The 20,853-nt window shown below is 51.1% G+C and overlaps 9 protein-coding genes across 9 annotated transcripts; 5 read left to right on the top strand and 4 right to left on the bottom strand.

The window, feature by feature from the left end:
* Nucleotides 1-447: 447 nt before the first annotated feature.
* On the bottom strand, nt 448-1,707 carry CGGC5_v013146 (uncharacterized protein; the record flags this gene model as incomplete). The annotated part of the gene is made up of 1 exon (XM_032021513.2): nt 448-1,707. One exon carries the CDS (start codon nt 1,705-1,707, stop codon nt 448-450), a length of 1,260 nt encoding a protein of 419 aa, XP_031881523.2.
* A 513-nt stretch (nt 1,708-2,220) lies between these two features.
* ecdC-1 (Major facilitator-type transporter ecdC) lies at nt 2,221-4,144 on the bottom strand (the record flags this gene model as incomplete). Its single annotated transcript, XM_066152876.1, has 6 exons — nt 2,221-2,408; nt 2,462-2,620; nt 2,685-2,930; nt 2,986-3,462; nt 3,763-3,927; nt 3,982-4,144. 6 exons carry the CDS (start codon nt 4,142-4,144, stop codon nt 2,221-2,223), a joined length of 1,398 nt encoding a protein of 465 aa, XP_066007617.1.
* Nucleotides 4,145-5,046: 902 nt separating this feature from the next.
* Nucleotides 5,047-7,826, top strand: bglB-3 (Beta-glucosidase B; the record flags this gene model as incomplete). The annotated part of the gene is made up of 5 exons (XM_032027730.1): nt 5,047-5,184; nt 5,246-5,628; nt 5,686-5,895; nt 5,946-6,373; nt 6,433-7,826. 5 exons carry the CDS (start codon nt 5,047-5,049, stop codon nt 7,824-7,826), a joined length of 2,553 nt encoding a protein of 850 aa, XP_031875924.1.
* A 387-nt stretch (nt 7,827-8,213) lies between these two features.
* CGGC5_v013143 (uncharacterized protein) lies at nt 8,214-8,823 on the top strand (the record flags this gene model as incomplete). The annotated part of the gene is made up of 4 exons (XM_066152875.1): nt 8,214-8,272; nt 8,401-8,496; nt 8,548-8,607; nt 8,655-8,823. 4 exons carry the CDS (start codon nt 8,214-8,216, stop codon nt 8,821-8,823), a joined length of 384 nt encoding a protein of 127 aa, XP_066007618.1.
* A 971-nt stretch (nt 8,824-9,794) lies between these two features.
* CGGC5_v013142 (Short-chain dehydrogenase TIC 32) lies at nt 9,795-10,799 on the top strand (the record flags this gene model as incomplete). Its single annotated transcript, XM_032027728.1, has 1 exon — nt 9,795-10,799. One exon carries the CDS (start codon nt 9,795-9,797, stop codon nt 10,797-10,799), a length of 1,005 nt encoding a protein of 334 aa, XP_031875928.1.
* Nucleotides 10,800-11,711: 912 nt separating this feature from the next.
* davD-1 (Glutarate-semialdehyde dehydrogenase DavD) lies at nt 11,712-13,309 on the top strand (the record flags this gene model as incomplete). The annotated part of the gene is made up of 3 exons (XM_032027727.1): nt 11,712-11,997; nt 12,059-12,660; nt 12,716-13,309. The coding sequence occupies 3 exons, from the start codon at nt 11,712-11,714 to the stop codon at nt 13,307-13,309; spliced, it is 1,482 nt and encodes a 493-aa protein (XP_031875929.1).
* Nucleotides 13,310-13,829: 520 nt separating this feature from the next.
* Nucleotides 13,830-14,971, bottom strand: CGGC5_v013140 (uncharacterized protein; the record flags this gene model as incomplete). Its single annotated transcript, XM_032027726.1, has 2 exons — nt 13,830-14,272; nt 14,332-14,971. 2 exons carry the CDS (start codon nt 14,969-14,971, stop codon nt 13,830-13,832), a joined length of 1,083 nt encoding a protein of 360 aa, XP_031875939.1.
* Nucleotides 14,972-15,924: 953 nt separating this feature from the next.
* Nucleotides 15,925-17,780, bottom strand: CGGC5_v013139 (D-lactate dehydrogenase; the record flags this gene model as incomplete). Its single annotated transcript, XM_066152874.1, has 6 exons — nt 15,925-15,952; nt 16,028-16,065; nt 16,148-16,452; nt 16,628-17,245; nt 17,317-17,719; nt 17,772-17,780. 6 exons carry the CDS (start codon nt 17,778-17,780, stop codon nt 15,925-15,927), a joined length of 1,401 nt encoding a protein of 466 aa, XP_066007822.1.
* Nucleotides 17,781-18,789: 1,009 nt separating this feature from the next.
* CGGC5_v013138 (putative transporter) lies at nt 18,790-20,483 on the top strand (the record flags this gene model as incomplete). Its single annotated transcript, XM_032027723.1, has 4 exons — nt 18,790-18,970; nt 19,026-19,298; nt 19,351-19,778; nt 19,851-20,483. 4 exons carry the CDS (start codon nt 18,790-18,792, stop codon nt 20,481-20,483), a joined length of 1,515 nt encoding a protein of 504 aa, XP_031875941.1.
* Nucleotides 20,484-20,853: the final 370 nt, after the last annotated feature.

Genomic DNA, 20,853 nt, shown 5'->3' with positions numbered 1-20,853 from the left:
TTCGTTTTCAAGGGGTCGATACTCGAGAACTTGCTGATGATGGTGCTCTTGGAGAGCGCAGAGATATGATGAGTCGGATCTGCGTAGGCAGTTGTTATGTGGGCTCATATCCCACCATATGCTACGCTGGCGTAGCTGTCGGAGAGAGACAAGGCTGCTTGCAAAGCCTGAACAAAGTGCTGCGTTGTATAGCCGCAACTTTGTCGTACTACCGCCGCGCCCCCTCAGCTTGATCTCAGCTGTGCCGTAGCCCTCAATAGGCACCTGATGTGCGCCTGCCCATATGAAGTCGCCTGGAGCGGCTCCATAGAGTGTTATAAACCTCGATGGGCTGTTGAAAACGTGAATTGTCGCTCCTGAGTCAAGTATAGCTGAGTTACGTAGCTCGTACGTAGAGGGTTGCGTGTGAAATGCGCTGTGGGCTTTGCCTCTACACCTTCCATATAGTCAGGCTTCCATATTGCTGCTTAGCTTGAGCTTTCGAATGCGTTCCGCAAGCTCTTCATCGTTATTAATCCGGTCTTCGACGAGCCTATGCGTCGGTTCGTGACGTGCAAGTCGCTCAGGGCGTAGATCTTCAAAGACTATCCAGCACTTTGAAAGTGGATGGAGGCCGAGGCATGCAGGACAGAGCTTTTCGTCCTCAGTCTCCGTCTTTGCGAGTGCTCTCTTTCGAGACCCATCTCTCATAGGCGTTGCGCGAGATAGACCTGCGTTTCGAGGAGCTCCTTGTGTGCCTCGTTGCGCTCGTCGTCCGAGGTTACGCTTTATAGGAGTAATGGCCTCCTGCTCTGAGTCTTGGGTAGTAGCGCCATCTGCGTCGCCTAATATCGTTGGTCCAAAGGCTCCACGGCCGCTTTTAGCGCGTGGGTTGGCGTTCTTGATAGTTCGGAGGAACTCTCTTGTCTTCTCAATGACATCACCTACAGTGAGGGTGCCCTCTTTCGCCTTATCAGATGCGTTCGTATGGTATGAGAAGATCCAGTTATCGATATAGCTATTGCTAAGCGCATCGACATAATCCGGGAACCACTGGTCAGCTTCTCTGGCTTGTGGAAGGCTACTCGCCTGTGCCTCACAGATCGCTCGCTCCCATTTTGTGAGCCAGTCTTCTACATCGCGCTTTGTAGCTAGCTTCTTGCGGGCTGGGAGTTGGAGGACTGCACTATATTCGGCTTTTGCAGTAGCTTTTCGTTCGCTATCGCTGGATCCTACGCGCTTCTGAAGCTCATAGATCCACTCGTCAAGGTTCTTATCAGCTGTACAGCAGTGTCGTAGGAGTTCTGGGTCAGCTGTATCTCTGATCCAGTCTTGTAGGGCGCGGATGCTCTTCATACGAGCTTCGTAACGCTTGATTCGAAACGTGTAATCAGCTTGTCGATCACGATATAGCTCGCGGTTGGCTCGCGAGAGCTCTGCGAGGTTTTCAGCACGCGCGACTGCAGCGTCGTTGTCTGGATCTAGGATGACCGCTGCAGAGTTTGCTCCACCCCCGGACGGATGGTCAGAGATCTCTGGAGCGTCTGGAGCTGCCATGAGTGCGTCGAGACGGCTCTGGAACGCGCCGGGCATAGTTTGAATGTGTTCTGCTGGATTGATGTGCTTCCAGAGATCGTAGGACTTTGCTTTTGACTGCAGCTGATCGAACCAGAGGATCCAGTCGCGCGTTGAGCGTAGCTCGATCGTCTTTATAGTTGCTGTCGTCATATTGATAGAAAAGAGTATGTAAGAAGATAAATAGGCTTCTGACTAGATTCGCGGATTCAGACTGTTAATTGTCAGATTAGAGGTAGTAAAAGAATAGTGAGGTATTGTCTTGTTCTTGTGTGTGTTCAATAATAAAAGATCTTCTACTATTTATGTCCAGAGTGAGGGCTTTTACCCTTATCCATAGAGTTTGGCATAACCATAGAAAACTCTTCTCAGCTCCTCTCAAGGTCGCATAGTGGCGGACACCTTTCATAGTGACTGACACCTCTCAAGGTTATCATGGCCAATTTGACATATGGGACCAGATGGGCCAATTGATACATGAAATCGATATTGTTCATTCTCTCTTTGTCACACATAAAGTCTGGGCCAAGGATTTGGTCAAATGGAATTCCTCATGTGTTGGGCATGTGATATCTTCAATGCCTTAGTAGCTCAAGATGCAGTCAAAGAAGTAACTCCATAGGTTCCAACTATATAGAAGTTTGCAATGTCATTCAAATTTGACAACTATTTGTCATTTGGAAGCGTGACAAGGTTGGTATTCTTGAATTTTCGTGGAGGAACCTTCCGCGTCCAGAGCTCGTCGATCTCGATGTAAGTGCGGTCTTTGGTCTCAGGAACCATGAAGAAAATGAAAACGCAGCATACGGCTAGAGTGGCACCAAAGATGAACGCCACCTTTCCTCCGAGATTACCTGTTTTGTTTTAATTCGAATATTCATCGTCAAGGATAAGTAAAAAGTATTACCTTGATCGGGATTGATAGCATAGGGCAGACTTAATGTCCAGATTGAGCTTGACAACCCATTGGCAGTGATTGCAAGGGCTTGAGTTGGAGCTCTTAGTCGGCTGGTTGCTGCCTCGGTAGCAATGGGCCATGCGACAGCGCCGAGTGTCCCTTGATAGGCTTGACTTTGGTCAGTGAACTGTGATTGCATGCTCGCCGACTCCATAAAACGTGAATCACTCACAGAAAGACCAAATGGCCATGAACACAACTTGCGCCCATACAGCCCCTTGCGTCTTGACCAGCGAGGACGCACCGATAAGAAAAAGCGTTATCGTGAGGATGATGGATCCATAGAGAGCTGTCCCTCGGCGACCGAAATAGTCCACAAAGAACCATCCAACAATGTTACCAATTGCCATCAGCCCGGCTAAGCCAACCGTAGTGTCGAAGGATGCAGCTGGTGCCATACCAGCTAACTGGAAGTAGTCTGTCCACAGAAATAATTTAGATGAGAATCCTCGGGAGGGGCATCCACAACTGACAGCTCATATAACCCACGACCCACCCAGGGCCACTCGCATTTTGAATGAAGAACATGCCAATTGCGACCAGAGTCCTTTTTCGGGCAGTCTTTGAAAAGCATTCCAAATAAGACCCCTGCGAGTCATTGTCTTGGTTCTGTCGAGCGAGAGACTCGTGGATCTCGGCCATGTGTCCATCATAATCGTAGGTAGAATCGTGGAGTCTCTCCAAATTCTTTCTCGCCTTTTCAGCTCGGCCGTGCGCAACTAGCCAGTAAGGAGACTCCGGGAAGAATGGAAGGAAGACGAGAGCCACCGCGGCAAAACCCCATTGTGTTGCAAATAGCACTTTGTATGCTCGTGCATCACCATAATGACTTGCTTCCCGCATGACACCGTAGCCAATGAGTTGACCAAGAACGATGGAGAAGTTCATGCCCGCAGCAACTGATCCACGAATAGTGAGGGGTGCCATTTCAGAGGCATATGGTGGAGCTGCTGTCGTGAAAACTCCCAAAGGCTACGCAAACAGTAAAGTCAGCTTTCTGATGTCAAGCGACGATGAGAATACACATACGAGACCGGTCAAGATCTTTCCTCCTACAAATTCGGCAAGGTTTTTGCTGAAGAACTGTAGAAAGGTACCGGCAATCGAGAGAACAAATGCTGCGAGAACAACAGGTTGGCGGCCGTAGCGATTGATAGCAAAACCAGCCACAAATGCACCAAGTGTCATGGCTTAATAACATACATTGTAAGTTTGAGCTCGGCAAGATCTAGAAGGGCATTATGCCTCACCAAAGATAGTGGCTGCTTGGAAGCCAAGTTGCCAGGTGGCGCTGACAACGTAGTCATCCCCGTATGGCGTGCCAAAGTCTTTGCGGAACTCGGTGATCGACACCACGATGCCGCCTGCTAGACCGTCGAAGCCCCATGTGATGCAAAGGAAGAACATATAAAGACCTGCTCATTCAGTTAAAAACTTTGCTTAAAGGGCGCTTCCACACAGGAACTTACACCACACGAGTGGCCATATGTTTTCTTTGATGGATTCCATCCTGGTCAGCGTATGTTGCCGATGCTCGAAGCGAGCCGCCAATGACGAAGTTGCGAGAACGGCCGGCTCATTTTCGGCCCCATCTTCGACATGGGTCGCGATGGTCTCCTTCTCCTCTGACATCTTGTAAGTGACGTGTAATCGAGGTGGGAAACTGTCTAGGCACAGTAATGGACGCTGAAAGTGCTTGCTGTTAGAATTGAGCTGTCCAACCACAACAGCTGGATTCCAGCATAAATCCTGACATGAAGTTTGTCTTACACAAAGCGGCCGAAGCCCTACTTTTCAGCTTCACTGGTATAGTTATTTCTCGATCAGCTTCCTGCCGAAGTAAACCCGTCAGTCACTTCGGATTCCATTTCTATGCCCGTATCTTGGGATATGATTTTCCGTCTCGTAGTCTGAACTTGCAATAGTTCTCAATAATGGCCATGTTGAAGTCCTTGGCGTTCCCATTTACCAGGATCGAGTCATTGCACCATGCCATCTTGAACCCCATGGGGAAGGGGGTACCGCCTTGACCCCGAAAACGCGGATCCGGTTTTCCGGCATGCTCCCACTCCCGGGCCATGGCCGTGCCTGGGTCTCCGCGTGATCACGAACTGGCGTGAATAGAATCGCCACAGCCCCCCGGCAGAGCCTCGGCTCAAGGACTCCAATGGGCTGGGTTGTGGTCTCATCCTTCCAATACTTCTATTGTCTGGGCAGCTCGGCGACTAGCCAAGAGCATGATAGTGTGCGTTCTGCAGCGGAGGATTACGCCGACTCCAACGCCCGATTGGAGAATCCGACCCCGCATGACAGGCATAAAACTCGAGTTTGTGACCACTTGCATGAATTCGGCGTCATAAGCCCGTAGATGAGCCGAAGATTTACCCTTCAAATGGCAATCTTAACCACTGTCACGTCCGCGTTCCGCGATATGAGGAACATATGGTTGCCATCCTCACCTGAAATCTGAGTCTAGGGCGATGCACTGCCTCTCCCTCACTCGTCGTTATCGTTTTTGATTTACATTCACTATCATGACTGCTGCACCTTCCGACAGGGAGCTCCTAGCTCTTCTGTCCCAACTCACAACAGCGGAGAAAGTGTTACTTCTTTCAGGAAAAAACACCTGGGAGACTCCTGAAATTGAGCGTCTTCATGTTCCTTCACTTAAGGTAATCATCCAAAGTTACAGTCCATCAGCACCGTCAACTTCCTGGTACTAATATTTATCAGGTTTCAGATGGCCCGAATGGCGCGAGAGGAGCCCAATTTACGGACGGTACCACCGCAGCATGCTTCCCAGCTTGTGTCTCTTTGGCAGCTACATTCAACTGTAGCCTTGCTAGACAGATCGGCGTCGCTCTCGGAGAGGAAACCCAAACCAAAGGCGCATATGTCCTTCTTGGCCCGACAGTCTGCCCTCATCGGTCACCCTTAGGGGGTCGCAACTTCGAATCGTTCTCCGAGGATCCGTTTCTCACCGGAGAACTCGCCTCTGAGTATGTGTTGGGACTTCAAAGTCAGCGTGTTGCGGCGACTGTGAAGCACTTCGCCATCAATGAGCAAGACACTCGGCGATTCACTGTCAACGAGACGATATCAGAGCGAGCGATGAGGTGAAATATCCTTTTTCCCTTGCTCGGTGGATTTGTCACGGCTAATCTTGAGACTAGGGAGATTTATCTCCGCCCCTTCGAGATCGTTGTCAAAAAGGCTGATCCATGGTGTATCATGACGAGCTACCCCAAAGTCAACGGTGCCTACGTCGACGACCAGACCACGTTTCTGAAAGACATTCTCCGCGATGAGTGGAAATTCAAAGGGCTGGTCATGACCGACTGGGGTGCCGCTTCGGCTGCGGTAGCGAATGGTATTCGAAATGGGTGAGTGGCGACTTGCGAAACCTACATCCCTCCTGACTAACATGTTCAAGTCTCGATCTTGAAATGCCGGGACCACCGCACCGGAGACAGCCTGCTGTGGTACACAAGCTCATTGAGGATGGAAAGGTTGACGTCGAAGACATTGACGACCGTGTGCTACCTCTTCTCAGGCTCCTACGCCAGACTGGCAAATTCACCGATAGGAGAGAACCCGTCCCGGAGCGCGCCATCAGCCGTCCGGAGCATGAGAAGCTTATTCGTGAAGCTGGCGGGGAAGGCGTGGTTCTGCTGAAGAACTCTGACGGCACTCTCCCTCTTAAGCCATCTCATCTCCAAAATATTGCCGTGCTTGGGCCTCTTGCAAAACATGCAGCTGCCCACGGAGGCGGTAGTGCATCATTGAACTGTCATTACAAGATCAGCCCCTTTGATGCTATCAAGTCACGCCTCCCTGATAGTAAACTGTCATACTCCAAGGGTATGTTGCTAATTTGACGCTCAAGCTCGGGACAGTGCTAATCAATATTTCTGCTGTAGGAGCCCACGTCTTTCGCGCATATCCTGATTTTGTTGCCGGAACAAAAAATCGACTGGGCAATTCTGGCTTCGCTGCAGACTTCTACGAGAACTTGGATCTCATTGGAAAGCCGTTCTATACCGAGGAGTACCCTAGAGGAAGCTTCATCACTCTCATGAATGACAATGTTGTCAGCGCAAAGTCCGCGAGACTTAGCACCGATTACAGCCCAGACATAAGCGGAAAGCACTACCTCAGCTTCTCGGGTATGGGGCCTGCCCGACTTTTCATCAATGGCGAGTTTCAAGGCGAGATCAAAGAAACAGCAGAAGCAATGTCCTTCCTTCTAGGCGTGCAGGAGGAGCAACATCTCCAGTATGACTTCGTGGTCGGAAAGACGTACAGCATTGTCATCGAATCAACAATTTCGCCAGTTCCGAACGCAGAGCTGTATCTTGCGGATGACCAGATCGCGGTGCATCTCGGATTCGTCAGCCAACAGGAGATGGAAGCCGATCTACTGTCTGAAGCGGTGAGCTTCGCAACAGACGCTGATGTTGCCCTCATCTTTGTCGGAAACACCCCGCAATGGGAAACCGAAGGCCAGGACATGGCCACTATGACCCTTCCAGCTGATGGCTCCCAAGACAAGCTGATCGCTGAGGTCGCCAAAGTCAACTCCAACACTATAGTGGTCATTACCACGGGAGTGCCAGTAGAGCTGCCATGGCTTGACAACGTCGCAGCTGTCGTCCAGGCTTGGTATGGTGGGCAAGAGACTGGAAACTCAATCCTTGATGTGCTTCTTGGCGAGGTCAATCCGAGCGGGAGGCTTCCCATGTCTTGGCCCAAAAAGAATGAACACACAGCGTGCTACGGCCACTTTGGCCTCGACAGTTGGGACAGCAGAGAGGTGGAGTATGTCGAAGGTGTCAACGTTGGCTACAGGCACTTCGATTCCCAGTATGGCACAGAGCGAGAAGTCCTGTTCCCATTCGGTTATGGCCTGAGCTACTCCACGTTTGAGCACTCGGCCTGCGTCCTGTCGGGCACCCTTGACGTAAATGATGAGAATGCCAAGATTACTGTCGCTGTCACAGTTCATAACACCAGCGACGTCGCAGGGTCTGAGGTGGTGCAAGTCTACGTGACACCCCCGAAATCACGGACCGGAGTCGAGAGACCACCGAAGTCTCTTGTGGCGTTCGACAAGATTCATTTGAATCCAGGTGCACAGAAAGAAATTCAATTGAGTTTCAAACGAGATGGCGCTGCGTTCTGGTCCGAGGCTGGGAGACTGTGGGAAGTAGAGGCGGGTGAGCATGAGGTGCACGTCTCAACAAGCTCTTGCCCAAAGGATATTAAGTCAACTCTTGTGCTAGATGTCACGGAAGGCTTTACTTTCCGCCCCTGAATATTTGCTGGATGCGGGCGGTTATACCAATATAGACTGTTGTATGCCATTAAAGGATAAGTTGCTAAGCAGCTCGTGGTGTTTAGGATCCCACGTCCCGGTGAAATTGATGAAAGTGTCTGCATATAGAGAAAGAGTGACTTTAGTGATGATATAAACTACGATTGACGTAACGCTGAAGCCAAGATTGAAATAATGATCACGCGGTTGCGGAGGAGGTGCGATTATCATGGGCGAGGGAATAAAGTTTTGTTAGTAACTGCATCTAGATGAAATTCGACTCATGAAACACTGTCTTTGACGTTGAGACGAACCTGCCAAGACTCATTTCCCGGGGTTACTGTAAGGAGCGGTATGTGCCTGTGCTAAAGTTGTGGGACTACCGCGATGGTCTTCCCCGAAATAGATCCTTCAATGGCGATGAGCAGCTTCAGGCGAGTCATGGTGTAAGCGAGCTACCCGAGCAATACGCGCAACCATTTCATTATTAAAGCTGCGAAGTCATTCGTAATGGAAATGACTTTTGATTCCTCTGCAGAAACATTCGAGCATAATTCACGCTTTCATCATGAAGTTCAGCAGCCTTGCTTGGATCGTCGCTGCGATCCACATCACAACGGCAGCTGCAGCCGTTAGAGACGTCCACTGCTTTAAGTCCCACCCAGCTGAAGTAAGAATACAAGTGAAGTTACTAGAAGTAAAGTCACTAACAATTGACCAGTGAGAGAGCAACTGTGGCGAAGCTGATAGAGCGGCTTGCAGTAGTCGTTGTGAAGGAACAGTAAGTGACCAAGATTCGTTCTTATTTGCTTCACTAACAAAGTGCAGTGTCAAACAGCGAATTCCATTTCCATGGCGACTCCCGAGGGTAGCTGCGACTGCTGGTGCCACGGCTAATATGGAAAACGTGACTCTAAATATCCGTTACAGCTTTTCAATACAGAATTACGATGGTCTGAGCCTCACAATCAAGTGTCCGGAAGATGGCTTCTCATGACAAAATGGTCCCATGGCACGATTGCTTTGGGAACACAAATGTTCGTCGGCACATCACTATCAACTACTGAATGAAATGTAACGAAGGTGGGCTACATCAATGGGATACGGATCAGAGATGGCAACAATTGTCCAGTAGAATAAATTTATGGGGGCTTTCAGTAACGGTAAGATCGGCTTGGCTGAGGCGCTGCAACCTTTCATAACCTGTGCGCAAGTCGTAGATATTTCGCATGGGTTTCTATGTCTTGGATACCTAGGCAGTTGCGAGAGCGCTGACAGCATATCTACTCATTGCTCGTGACAGCTTAAGTACGGCATGGAGCTTGTTCATCCTACTTAGGCGCGTAGAGCGAAAGTAAGTAAGATTGTCATCGATCATACTCTACATACACAGTTTTTTTGAGTTGAACGGAGTTAATGCAGAAGCACTTTATCCCCGCGATTGACGGAGATTCATAGAGTTGTCGACCCCCGTGAATCTGCCTCGGTCTCATGAGTCAGTCCACAATATTACGTAGCTCTACTAGGCTTCTGGGTCAACTTTCTGGATTACTGAACAGTCCGCCTATTGCGAGTAGCAAAAGCTGAGGGCTATGATTGACCTACAACTCTGGTCACAGTCCATCTTTCTCGGATTTAAGGGTACTCAGTCCGTCCGTCTGGGTGAAATGCGCCAATTCTACCCGAACTCGTACTACGCATTCGAGTGAATGAAGCTCTTGTCCGCGAAATCCGGTACAGCTTTGATGTACCAAAGTCAAAGACAATACGATGGTATTTTCATCCCTGGAAGTTCGTATTCTAGTATGGGTACGTTATGCCAGTGAGAAGTAGTGGAAGTATGCGCTCAGGGACACGAAGTATATGAAGTCTCCCAATCCCACTTCCTGGGTATGGACAAATCCTCCGATCTGACCATTATCTCTCTTTCATCTATCCCCGTCATTCAGTACCACGTACAAAATCATCATGGAACCAGTTCTCGACAACACGACCAGGTCCAGCGATCTAGTCAGCCATTATGCTTCGGACGTCGCCGGGAAAACCATCCTCATTACCGGGCCATCCCCAGGCAGCCTTGGTGACAGTTTTGTCCGGCAGGTCGCGGCTGGAAAGCCGGCCATATTCATTCTTGCTAGCAGATCCATTGCTAAGCTCGATAACCTAGTAGATGATCTCAAATCCTCTCATCCGGAAGTCAAGGTGAAAACTCTTCCGTTGAACCTTCTCTCGTTCGCCGACGTGCGCAAAGCCGCCGAAGACCTCAACTCGTGGGAGGATGTCCCGCACGTTGACATACTAGTCAACAACGCTGGCATTATGGCAGTTCCGTATGCCCTGACCGACGACGGTTTTGAAAGCCAATTCCAGACCAATCACTTGAGCCACTTCCTCTTCACCAATCTCGTTATGGACAAGCTCCTGGCCTCGCCATCAGGGGCCCCAAGGGTAGTTTGTGTCAGCAGCGGGGCTCACAACGTTGGCCATGTCCGTTGGACAGACTACAACTTCAATGAAGGAAAGCACTACAAGAGGTGGTTTGCATATGGCCAGTCTAAGACGGCAAACGCCCTGATGGCCATTGGCCTTGCACATCGACTGGGAAGTAAAGGACTTCTGGCTTTCTCGCTATGCCCCGGCCGAATCACCACCAACCTTGCAAGCCATGAGGCTGAAAATATGGCGGCATTCGTCGAAGATCTCATGGAGGCTCAGAGAATCTACGGAAATAAGAGTATGTGGGGGTTCGACGGCATCAGAAGGAAGGATCTAGACCAAGGGGTCTCAACCCACGTCTTGGCTGCATTCAACACGACTGTTTGCAGTCCGGCTAGCAACGGCGCCTTTCTGACTGACTGTCACATTGCGGATCCGTACAAAGAAGAAGTTTACCCATGGGCTACCAGCAAGGTAGAGGCAGACAAGCTGTGGAAGTTGAGCGAGGAGCTTGTTCAGCAGGAGTTTTCTTACTGAATGTGGCGTTTGGAAGAGCCTTAGTATGGATTAGCTTCAATACCAATAGAACCACACTTTATCCTACTTTGTCTCATATGTCCACCGATCCAAAGTCTCAGCCCCGATTCTTCAAGCGCCGTCATGAGTGAAAGCGTTCATTTCTGATCGCCCCCAGAAGCAGCATCCAGCTACCGCGTACTTCTGTATTTCAAAGTTTGTGATTGTTCATATTATATGTCATCACGCTGTGTGCGGTCCAGCGGAAGCTCTCAGTCCAATTTTCGAGGGCCAGAGCAACGAACTCACCGGCCGACTCCCGGGTGGGTCCGGTCCGGGAACCCCACTTTGTACACCGGCCCGGGTGATCAAAGCAGGCCGGGCCGGGAAAAGTCGTGAAAATTCCCGCAACTCGTCACGGAAGCCATGCACGATGTGGTTACACTCACCAATCATTGTTTAGACCTCCATATTGGCTGAGCTCGAGGTTCCTATGGATCCCGGTTGGGGCCAATCAGCTTCTCACGTCCTCCTAGAGATCGGGTCGGTCCGTGGGATGTCCAAAGAGAATTGAATGTGTCCTGATTCTCTACCCTTTTGAGCGGGTTGTCACCCTACTTATTACGTTCGCTTAGATGTCAAATCGGGCAAGAAGTTTCACGATCCGGGCCACCCGGCTGCCGGTGATCTTAGCCCCCGCATTTCCCCGGGCCTCGGCTGAGGTCCCTGCAAGAATCGGGTGATGCGAAATTGAACGCAACGTAGTCACTTTGTGAGAAAATGCGGGAGACGACGAAGGGTCTAGAAACAATATTTAAGAGAGCAGTCTTCGCACATCGTGGTCGTCCGACTTGAACACTTACTGAGCCTGCTTGCATCGCATCTCGATACCCCACATCCAATAGCCAAACAGCCCCACAGCAACCCAACGAGATGGACGACGTCTTCGCGAAGCTTCAGGACAAGTCCCTCCTGATCTCATCTGGCCTCGTTGCCGGTGACTGGAAGAACTGTCAGGATGGAAAGACTTTCCCAGTCTACGAGCCGTCCAGCGCGACAGTCCTTCAAGAGATCGCCAACCTCGGCAGGCAAGATTTTGTTGACGCCATTGAGAGCGCCAAGACGGGAACGGCGAAGTTCTACGAGTCAACGACGGCAAAGGAGCGCGGTGCCCTTTTGCGAAAATGGTACGATCTTGTGATGGCTAATGCCGATGATTGTAAGTGCTTCTTCAAGTTGTCGTCGACACTGCCTATGAAGCGAGACTGACTTGTCTTCAGTGGCCTTAATCCTGTCCCTTGAGAACGGAAAGACCTTTGCCGAGGCTAGAGGCGAGGTTGTCTACGCCGCATCTTTCATCTCCTGGTTCGCCGAGGAGGCGACTCGCTCTTACGGCGATACCATCCCTTCTTCCTACGCCAACACTACCGTCCTGACATTTAAGGAACCCGTCGGCGTCTGCGGCATCATCACCCCATGGAACTTCCCCGCCGCTATGATCACCAGAAAGATTGCGCCTGCATTTGCAGCAGGATGCTCCGTAATTATCAAGCCGCCAAGTGAGACTCCATTCAGTGCCCTGGCGCTTGCCAAGCTGGCATTGGCTGCTGGCATCCCGTCAGACTGCCTCCACGTGGTCCCAACTAAAGACCGAGAGGCTTCGATGGAGCTCGCAAACAACCCCATCGTGAAGAAGCTCAGCTTTACCGGCTCTACCGGAGTCGGAAAGATGCTTACCAAGGCTGCTGCCGGAACCATGAAGCGTGTGAGCATGGAGTTGGGAGGCAACGCTCCCTTTATCGTCTTTGACGATGCGGACATTGATCAAGCCGTCGAGGGTGCTTTGATCTGCAAGTTCCGTTGCTCGGGCCAGACCTGCGTGGTAAGACATTCTGAGTGGGTCATCCTCGTATGACAATGCTAATTGAATGCCATAGTGCGCCAACAGACTGCTTGTCCATGAGAAGGTTCAAGAGGAGTTCATCAACAAGCTCGTTGCCAGAGTACAGCAATTCAAGCTCGGCCGCGGCATCGACGACGGCACCACGCAAGGTCCTCTAGTGAACGCCGCCGCCGTCAAGAAGGTCGATGCTCACGTTCAGGATGCTCTCAAGAAGGGTGCCAAGCTTCACACGGGTGGCAAGGCTCCCGAGGGCCTGAAGGGCTACTTCTACGAACCCACCGTCATCAGCAACGTCACAACCGATATGGAAGTTGCACACGACGAGACCTTCGGCCCCCTGGCAGCTATCTTCTCTTTCAAGACGGAAGCTGAGGCTGTTGAGCTGGCCAACGCAACGGAATACGGTCTTGCCGGATACTTCTTCAGCAAGGACATCTCCCGCGTGATGCGTGTTGCCAGAGGTCTGGAGTGCGGTATGCTGGGCGTTAACACTGGCCTCATCAGCGCCGCTGAGGCCCCTTTCGGTGGCGTGAAGGAGAGCGGTTTGGGCCGGGAGGGCAGCAAGTACGGGCTTGCCGAATACCAAAACATCAAGTCCGTCACCATCGGCAACCTTGGCTTCAACTGAACGTTGAAGATCTTCTCCTCATCTGGGCCAGCGGGCAACGAGGCGGATGAGATCTTGCCATGCGTGGGAGCTTCACGACTAAGGGTTTTGGGGTAAAAAAAGTTATTTGTACCTACGTAGCGTTACGTATCATGAGATTTTGCTTTCATCCGGTCGTCGGATCTTGATTATGTCGTTCAGATCGCGTTCGCATTGAAGTGGGATGCTCGAGCACGATTAACCCACGAGCTGTGACTGACATGCATGCCTGCCACACAGACGTCACCGTCCCTCCTCATAGGCTGATAGATCGCATCCCGTTGAAACAGGTTTCGTCATTCAGACGCACGATAGGCTTTGACTGATCTCTTTCATCTGATTATCCTTACTCGAGCCATTAATCGAACCACCATGCCAATCTAACCTTCATGATTACTCCGTACAAGCTTTCCATTGGTATGCCTTTTCTCTCCAAACTCCAGATGCACCCCGAAACGCAATGACCGAAACCAAGATTTTTCCATGCTGATCGCCAGAAACTCTACCCGGACATGACAACTCCAGTTTTGCAAGCTTGCTTTTGAAGGTATTCCCGTTGCTCCGGTTGAAGAACGACCAACTCTGTTTTCGCAATAGCCGCCGCTGTTGCGCCTTTTGCCAACTCCTCTTCTATGCGCTTCAGACACTGATTTGCCGGGGAGGGGCGGTGGACTGTCAACAGCTTGACAGTGCTCGTTGCCCGCTCCAGCGCTTCAATATTCCCTCTATAGGCCTCGCAAGGGCCTGGCACGGTGATGTCTACCTTGCCCTTTGCGAGACATCTCACCAGAGAACCCAGAAGCATGCTATTGCACTCTTCGGCGTCCGGTGAACTGTGATAGTACCCCTTCATGTATCGGCAGCCTTCCTTGAGGCATCTGTACAGGATGACGAACGGTTCGAGGTTGGCGGAGATCAAGGCCTGGCGGTGCTTGATGATGTTTTCTGCAAACAGATATGAATTAGCTCTTGTTATCTAGTTGTGGTAACCAATGGTGACTTACCAAAGACTTCAGGAGGCCTGAGATACACGATCCTCTCGAGAGGAAAGTTGTAGCCTTCCGTTCCTTGCTTCCAAATCCGGCCAGAGTGTCCGAAGACCAACCGACCCTTCAAGTCAACGATGGACTCAAAGGTGATCTTCTTGTACATCTCCTCGAAGGTCTCCATGTCGCCTAGTTCCCATGCAACACACAGCAGGTGCGCGTTATCTTTCTGGTACTTTACACCCTGCATCCAAGAACGTGCCCATGGTCGCGTGATCACGGTCATGTCGTACTTCTCAGTGATGGTAAGGACGTCGTAGAGTCGCATCAGGGTAAGCTTCTCAGGAACCAGATTGAATCGGCCATGGACGATGTTCAGAACAATCTCCATGGCTTCCGTCGCATCTTCGGGAAGCTCAACACGCCATTCTCCACCATTCTCTTCAGGGCGCGACTCCATGAATCCACCGAATAACATTGTCTTCAAAACCGGGGAACTCCGACCGAGCGCCCTTGAGCAAACAACAAAATCTTGAGGGCTCTCGTCGATCTCGCTGCCGACATGCAGCCTTAGATCGCCCTTATCGTCAAGGTAGATGGTTGGTGAAGAGATGAGCCCCGTAAGGGGCTCGGTAAGCACCATAGTGCAGGTAGACATGATGAACCTGTCGTCTGAGGGTTTGATAGTGTTGATGGGCTTCCGAGGAGAAAAGAGACAAGGTGATCAGCGAGATCAGCAAGCGAGGCGTATTAGATGCAGCCGAACCGCCAGATATCGTATCTCATCTGAGGTTCGTCCTAAAGTCTCAATTCTGCCCGTCGGAGGGCCGTCCGGCTTGGGGGCGCACGCGGTTGGGTAAATATGGCCGTCGCGCAGACAGTCGCGCAATGCGGCGTGCGGGCCAGGATGTTGCCTCTGCGGCAGGAGGCATAAAGGGGACCGCAGATCACAACGTGATGACCCGATGACATGACTAGTCCATTGTCGGGAATCTGACCCTTTCTAACTTTGGAAAATGGGGACCGCGATGATTGGGACGAGATGTATTGTGTCTTAGACTATGCGTTATACCTGTTGGTCTCAAGCCGCCCAATTGCACTGCCGCCGTTTGTGCCCAACAACGCGGGAACCCGCCGGTTGTCAGAGTACAAAGGGGGAGGGAAAGGCTAGCGACCGTTACAAACGGAGAGGGGTGTGCTCCAGCCCGGGTGCTACCCTGGGCCTTGGAAATCTCATGTTTTCCCCCTCAAGAATCCGGGTTTTTGGACAAAGCCAAACAAGGAACGTGGTGGAACGGCGGTCGGAATAATAAAAGAAAGCAGGGCAGAAAAAAAATTAATGGGAACAAATTCAGGGCCCGTTCGGACCTGACGAACGGGGAACATCGGGGCCCCTTGTCCACCGTTACCCAGTGAGGCTGGCAGTCGCACTTGGTACAACAAACAAAACATGTGTTACGCATTCTGACTCGAGCGGTCATATCAATTGCAACGGCTCTTCTGATACAAAGCTGGATGTGGAACCACCAGCCGAATTGCTTTGTGAGACTTTAAGCTTGGGCTTGCGACATACAAAACGTGGTTTCGTCATTGCTGGTTTCTCCCGTAAACCTACCGGTCGAATATCTTTCCTGGATTCCTTGGGACATGAATCGCTGTTAGCGCATGGCACACTCTCAGGATCTGTGCCGACTCGTGCGGGTCAACCACTTACAAGATCCAGTTGGGGTCCAGGGTGCCCTTGATCAGCTTCTGCATGGCGGGAAAAGCAAAGGTCAGCCCGATCGCCGAGAGGGATGTCCCCAGCAACCCCCGCCTTCAGGGTCCAACACACCATAACGGTAATCGTATCATTTCCTACTTCGGACAACAGGGCGTCCTTCTTGCCCAAACCTATTCCATGCTCGCCCGTCGAGGTGCCGTCCATTTCCAACGCGCGCGCGACCATGTTTTTGACCGCAAGTTTGGCCTTGGCGGCTTCTTCAGGTATGGTCTTATTGTAGGTGATATTTTCGTGGAAATTGCTGTCGCCAATGTGACCTTTGATACAGGCGTTGAGGCCAAGTTTTTGCGCTTCGTCCTTGCTGACCTCGACGATGTCGGCCAGCCGGCTGAGAGGGACGGCAACATCAGTGTTCCCTGCAATGTTGTTCTCGTGTCAGCCAACGCAGCATGAGCGGCAGCTATTAGCCCCCACCGGCATGCACGACAGTTTTTGTTTCTGGATGATTTTGATGCTGTGCAATTATGGCAAGTGGAGTGTGCGGAGTAAGTTTTGGGCAGCACGGAAAGGGGACCAGCGGGAGGCACTTACACATCTCCTCACCCTCCTTTCGCATAGCCAGGAGAGAGTAGAGTGACTCCTTCCTGGCCGACCACAGAAGTTTCTGCTCGCGCTCATCTTTGGCAAACTCGAAGACGTCAGGGCTGTAAGGCTCCACGATTCGCTGAACACTGCTGATGTTGTCGTTAACGGAAGTTTGTGTACCGGAGAATTTGAAGAATAGGGTTGGCTTTTCTTGCCAGACCCGTGGCCTCGTGGCACCGCCCTGGTTGACGATGCGCATCTGAGCTTCGTCCATAAGCTCCAGAGCTGCGACTGGCACCCCGGCGCGTATGACGTCTGCTGCAGCTGAGACAGCTTGTCTGATGGTTGGGAATGGAACGACTGCGACGGAGAAGTGGTGTGGGACAACGGCAAGCTTTAGAGTTGCTTCCGTGACGATCCCAAGGGTGCCCTCTGAGCCAACGAAGATGCCATTAAGATTGTACCCCGCAGAGCACTTTCTCGGGCGGCGCCGAGTCTTGATGACGGATCCATCTGCAAGGACGACCGTCAGGTTGATGACCCAGTCTCGCATCGTGCCGTAGCGTACAGCGTTTGTGCCAGAGCAGTTTGTGCCTATCATGCCTCCGATCTTGGCGCTTGGGGCTGAGGAGAGTCAAGGATTCAGTCTTATTGCCCGCATTGATGTTACCGTTACCTGGAGGATGGACTCTTACCGGGGTCGACGGGGAAGAAAAGCCCGCTGTGTTGCTGGGCAAGCTGTTGATTGAGGTCCGTCCAACAAACGCTCGGTTGCACTACGATGTCCATGTCATCCTTGTTGAACTTCACGATCTTGTCCATGTGTGCAAAATCAATGCTTACGCCGCCAAAAGGCGCTGTGATGTGACCCTCGACACTGCTGCCACCGCTGAAGGGGATGATGGGCACCCGCCATTTGTGGCAGATGCGAGCGATAGCACTGACTTGCTCCGTGCTTCGAGGGTAAGCCACAGCAACTGGTAGAGTGTCGAGATTGACAGAAGACCATTCTGAGTAACCGTGAGCGAGGAGGTCTTCAGAATCAGTTGAGATGACGTCTTCTGTGTCACTCAGCTCCCGTCGGATTTCATCAATGGCCTTGTATGGGTCAGGTATGACTGTACTACGATACTCAGAGACAAATACTTACTTTGTCCATGTCGTTGAACGTTGCATAGTTAACCGCAGGCAACCTGTCGTCGTGTAAAATCGCGTTTGATGTTGGTGACTTGTTGACACTCTTCGCGAGCGCGTATCCAAGAGTCGCTGTGGCTGTGGCTAACAAGAGAGACGCTGGGTTCAACCAGCTTGTGCCACGGTTGTCATGGTTCGCGCTGCTAGATCTCTCCGTCTTATGGGGTTTAAATCTGAAGGGATTATTACTCAGTAACCTTGTAGTCAGGAACCCGATGTATGGGGCCCGTCTTGGGATGGGTCGAACGCAAGACCTGAGCAAGGACATGGCCCTTAAGTTGCAGCATTAATTCAACGGTGTTATTTGTTTGTGATAGCAGGTGTATTCACTCTGTTGGCAGTCGTCCATTTAAGGAGTGCTGTCAGGACGGGTCAGGGTGCCGGATTGCGGAGGCTGACCGGGCCAATTGCGGAGTGATGCGGGGGAGACTCGGCAGAACCTCATGATAACCAACCAACCCCTCAGGCTCGGTTTGGGAAACCGCTGCAACGGATCTTTCATCCGGGGCTGACATGCAAGCCAAGAATTGGGTTTGATTTCCCCAACGACAACATACGCGGGCAACGACCTCTCAGCTTACGCACAATCGGAGTCTCCATTCGGTAACCGTCACAACAAGCAGATCATTGCAGTATCGGCAATCTTACAGAGCTGGAATACTCCTGCGAAAGAGCGGGATGTAGAGCCGAAAATGATTATTCCCATCTAAAGCCGTCGCAAAGGAGACCCGTGGATATTGAATATCTCGGCTTTCGATTCCATATTTCCTTTTCCCCGGGTGCAGAACGGGTGTGAGGTTAGGTAATTGTATTAAATTCACAGACTGGCAGCCAGGCCTTGAGGCTATGAGCAACAGCAGGTTAGGGTATTTAAATAGCCCCAGGGATATCTTATGTCCATAGCTGCCATACTGGTCGATCAACAGTTTCTCTAATTGATCTTGACGACTCAGCCTTCCATTTCAAATTTCGCCATGTCAAGAAGATCTTCCAATGTGACATCGGAAAAGATGGGAAACGAAATTGACCCCGGTGCTGAAGAGGTTGAAAACCGACCACAAATTTTCAGCATTGACCCAGATGAAGAGAGAAAGGTTGTCCGAAAGCTCGACGCCGTCATCATGCCCCTGATGGCCGTCGTGTACTTCTTTCAGTGTAAAAAGTCCATCGTCCTTGAATCGCTTTAGCAGATACTAATCTCTTCAGACAGATCTCGATAAGCAGTCGATCAACCAGGCTGCCATTTTCGGGCTTCGGGAGGATCTCCGCCTCACAGGAGAGCAGTTTTCTTGGGCCGTATCACTGTTCTATCTCGGCCAGCTGTGTTCGGAGTATCCTGCAGCTTTCTTACTATCAAGGCTGCCAATCGCTCTCTATGTTGGCATCACCATCGTTGTTTGGGGTGGAGTAAACATGTGCCTCGCAGCTGTGCACGACTTCGCCGGGCTTGCGGCTACAAGATTCTTCTTGGGCTTCACTGAAGGTGACATAATCATTGTTTCGGCCTTTGACGATATCCATCTGACATGTTGCAGGCACTGTTTCGCCAGCTTTCATAATAATCACCAGCATCTGGTACAAGAGGAATGAGCACCCCATTAGAGTCGCGACCTGGGTCTCTATGAATGGAGTTTCGCAGATCATTGGCGCGCTCCTGATGTATGGTATTGGATATGGGAACCTACATCTCGCTGCCTGGCGTGCTCTTTTTCTCATTTGCGGTGCTCTGACATCCGCCGTGGGGCTCGTCTTCATCTTCATGATGCCTCGAGACACCACAACGGCCTGGTTTCTCAGCCCTCGCGAACGAGAAATCGCAACACAGAGACTGGCTATCGACAGGGCCACACGAGATCGTGCTGAATTCAACAAAGCTCAAGTTCGAGAGGCACTCATGTCGCCGATGACTTGGATTTACTGCTTGATTGCCCTATGCATCACATTGACAACCCCAATCATCAAGGTGGGAACGACCTTTTGCCACCCCAACAAAGCCTACGCCAGGACATGTACTGACCAAAAGGTTTCTTCTTAGTTCAATGCTACGGTCATCAACGGCTTCGGCTACTCGAAATTTCAGACCATGTTGGTGGGCATGCCTGCGGGGGCAGTTAACACCACAACAGTGTGGGCTAGTGCCCTGATTCCACGCTGGCTTCCAGGAACGAGGGTGTATACTGGGATTGGGTTGTGCATCGTGCCCTTGCTCGGTGCAATTCTCCTAATGACTCTGCCAGCCGAAGGTGCTGAGTGGGGTATTGTCGTCTCAACTTGGCTTGGTGGTTGCAGTTCAGCCCTGCTGAGTACTGGAGCAAGCATCATCGCAAGCAACGTCAAAGGAAATACCAAGAAAAGCATTGTGTCAGCAGCCTTTTTTGTGTCGTATTGCGTGGGCTGTATCGTGAGCCCACAAGCATGGACGCAGGACGATGCGCCACGATACCGGAAGGGTTGTATTTTGAGCATTGCGGCGATGGTGTGTCTCATCTTGACGTTTGCCGAATACGTCGTCATTGTGAAAGCGAAGAACAAGAGTCGAGATGCCAAGGTTGATGCAGGAAAGTCTGAGTATTCAGCGGGTATTTCATGGAATAATGAACAGGCTGCAGTAGACGTGGACTCCGACTTGACGGATGTTCAGGACAAAGGTTTCCGGTATACCATTTGAATTATGTCTTAGAGGAGGTGTTTTAACCTACATGTCGATGGCTATCCCTCGTAGTCTGATCGAGTCGATGGCAATAGATGCCAATGCGTGTCAAATTGACCATCGCCCGCCTCTTACCTGGTCCTGCCGAGATTTCACGAACACCAGTTTGCAGCCCTAACCCTACAGGAGGAACCGCTTTGGTCATCCGCAGGTTTCAAGGTTTAGTTTTGATTCTCTTTGCAGGGTGTGAGAACCTCTATGGGTCTGCCTACCTTACACTTACGTACAAAACCACTTCTGATGTCCGTCCCCCTCCATCCATTCCTCGTCATCAAAATACCATCGGATCATTTGTGCTCACCCGCATACTATTCGCGCCGCAGAGTAT

This window comes from Colletotrichum fructicola (genome assembly GCF_000319635.2).
Source record: "Colletotrichum fructicola Nara gc5 chromosome Unknown KSG_Nara_v1_contig08, whole genome shotgun sequence".
NCBI lineage: Eukaryota > Fungi > Ascomycota > Sordariomycetes > Glomerellales > Glomerellaceae > Colletotrichum > Colletotrichum fructicola.
This window is presented reverse-complemented; position numbering and strand designations above follow the sequence as displayed.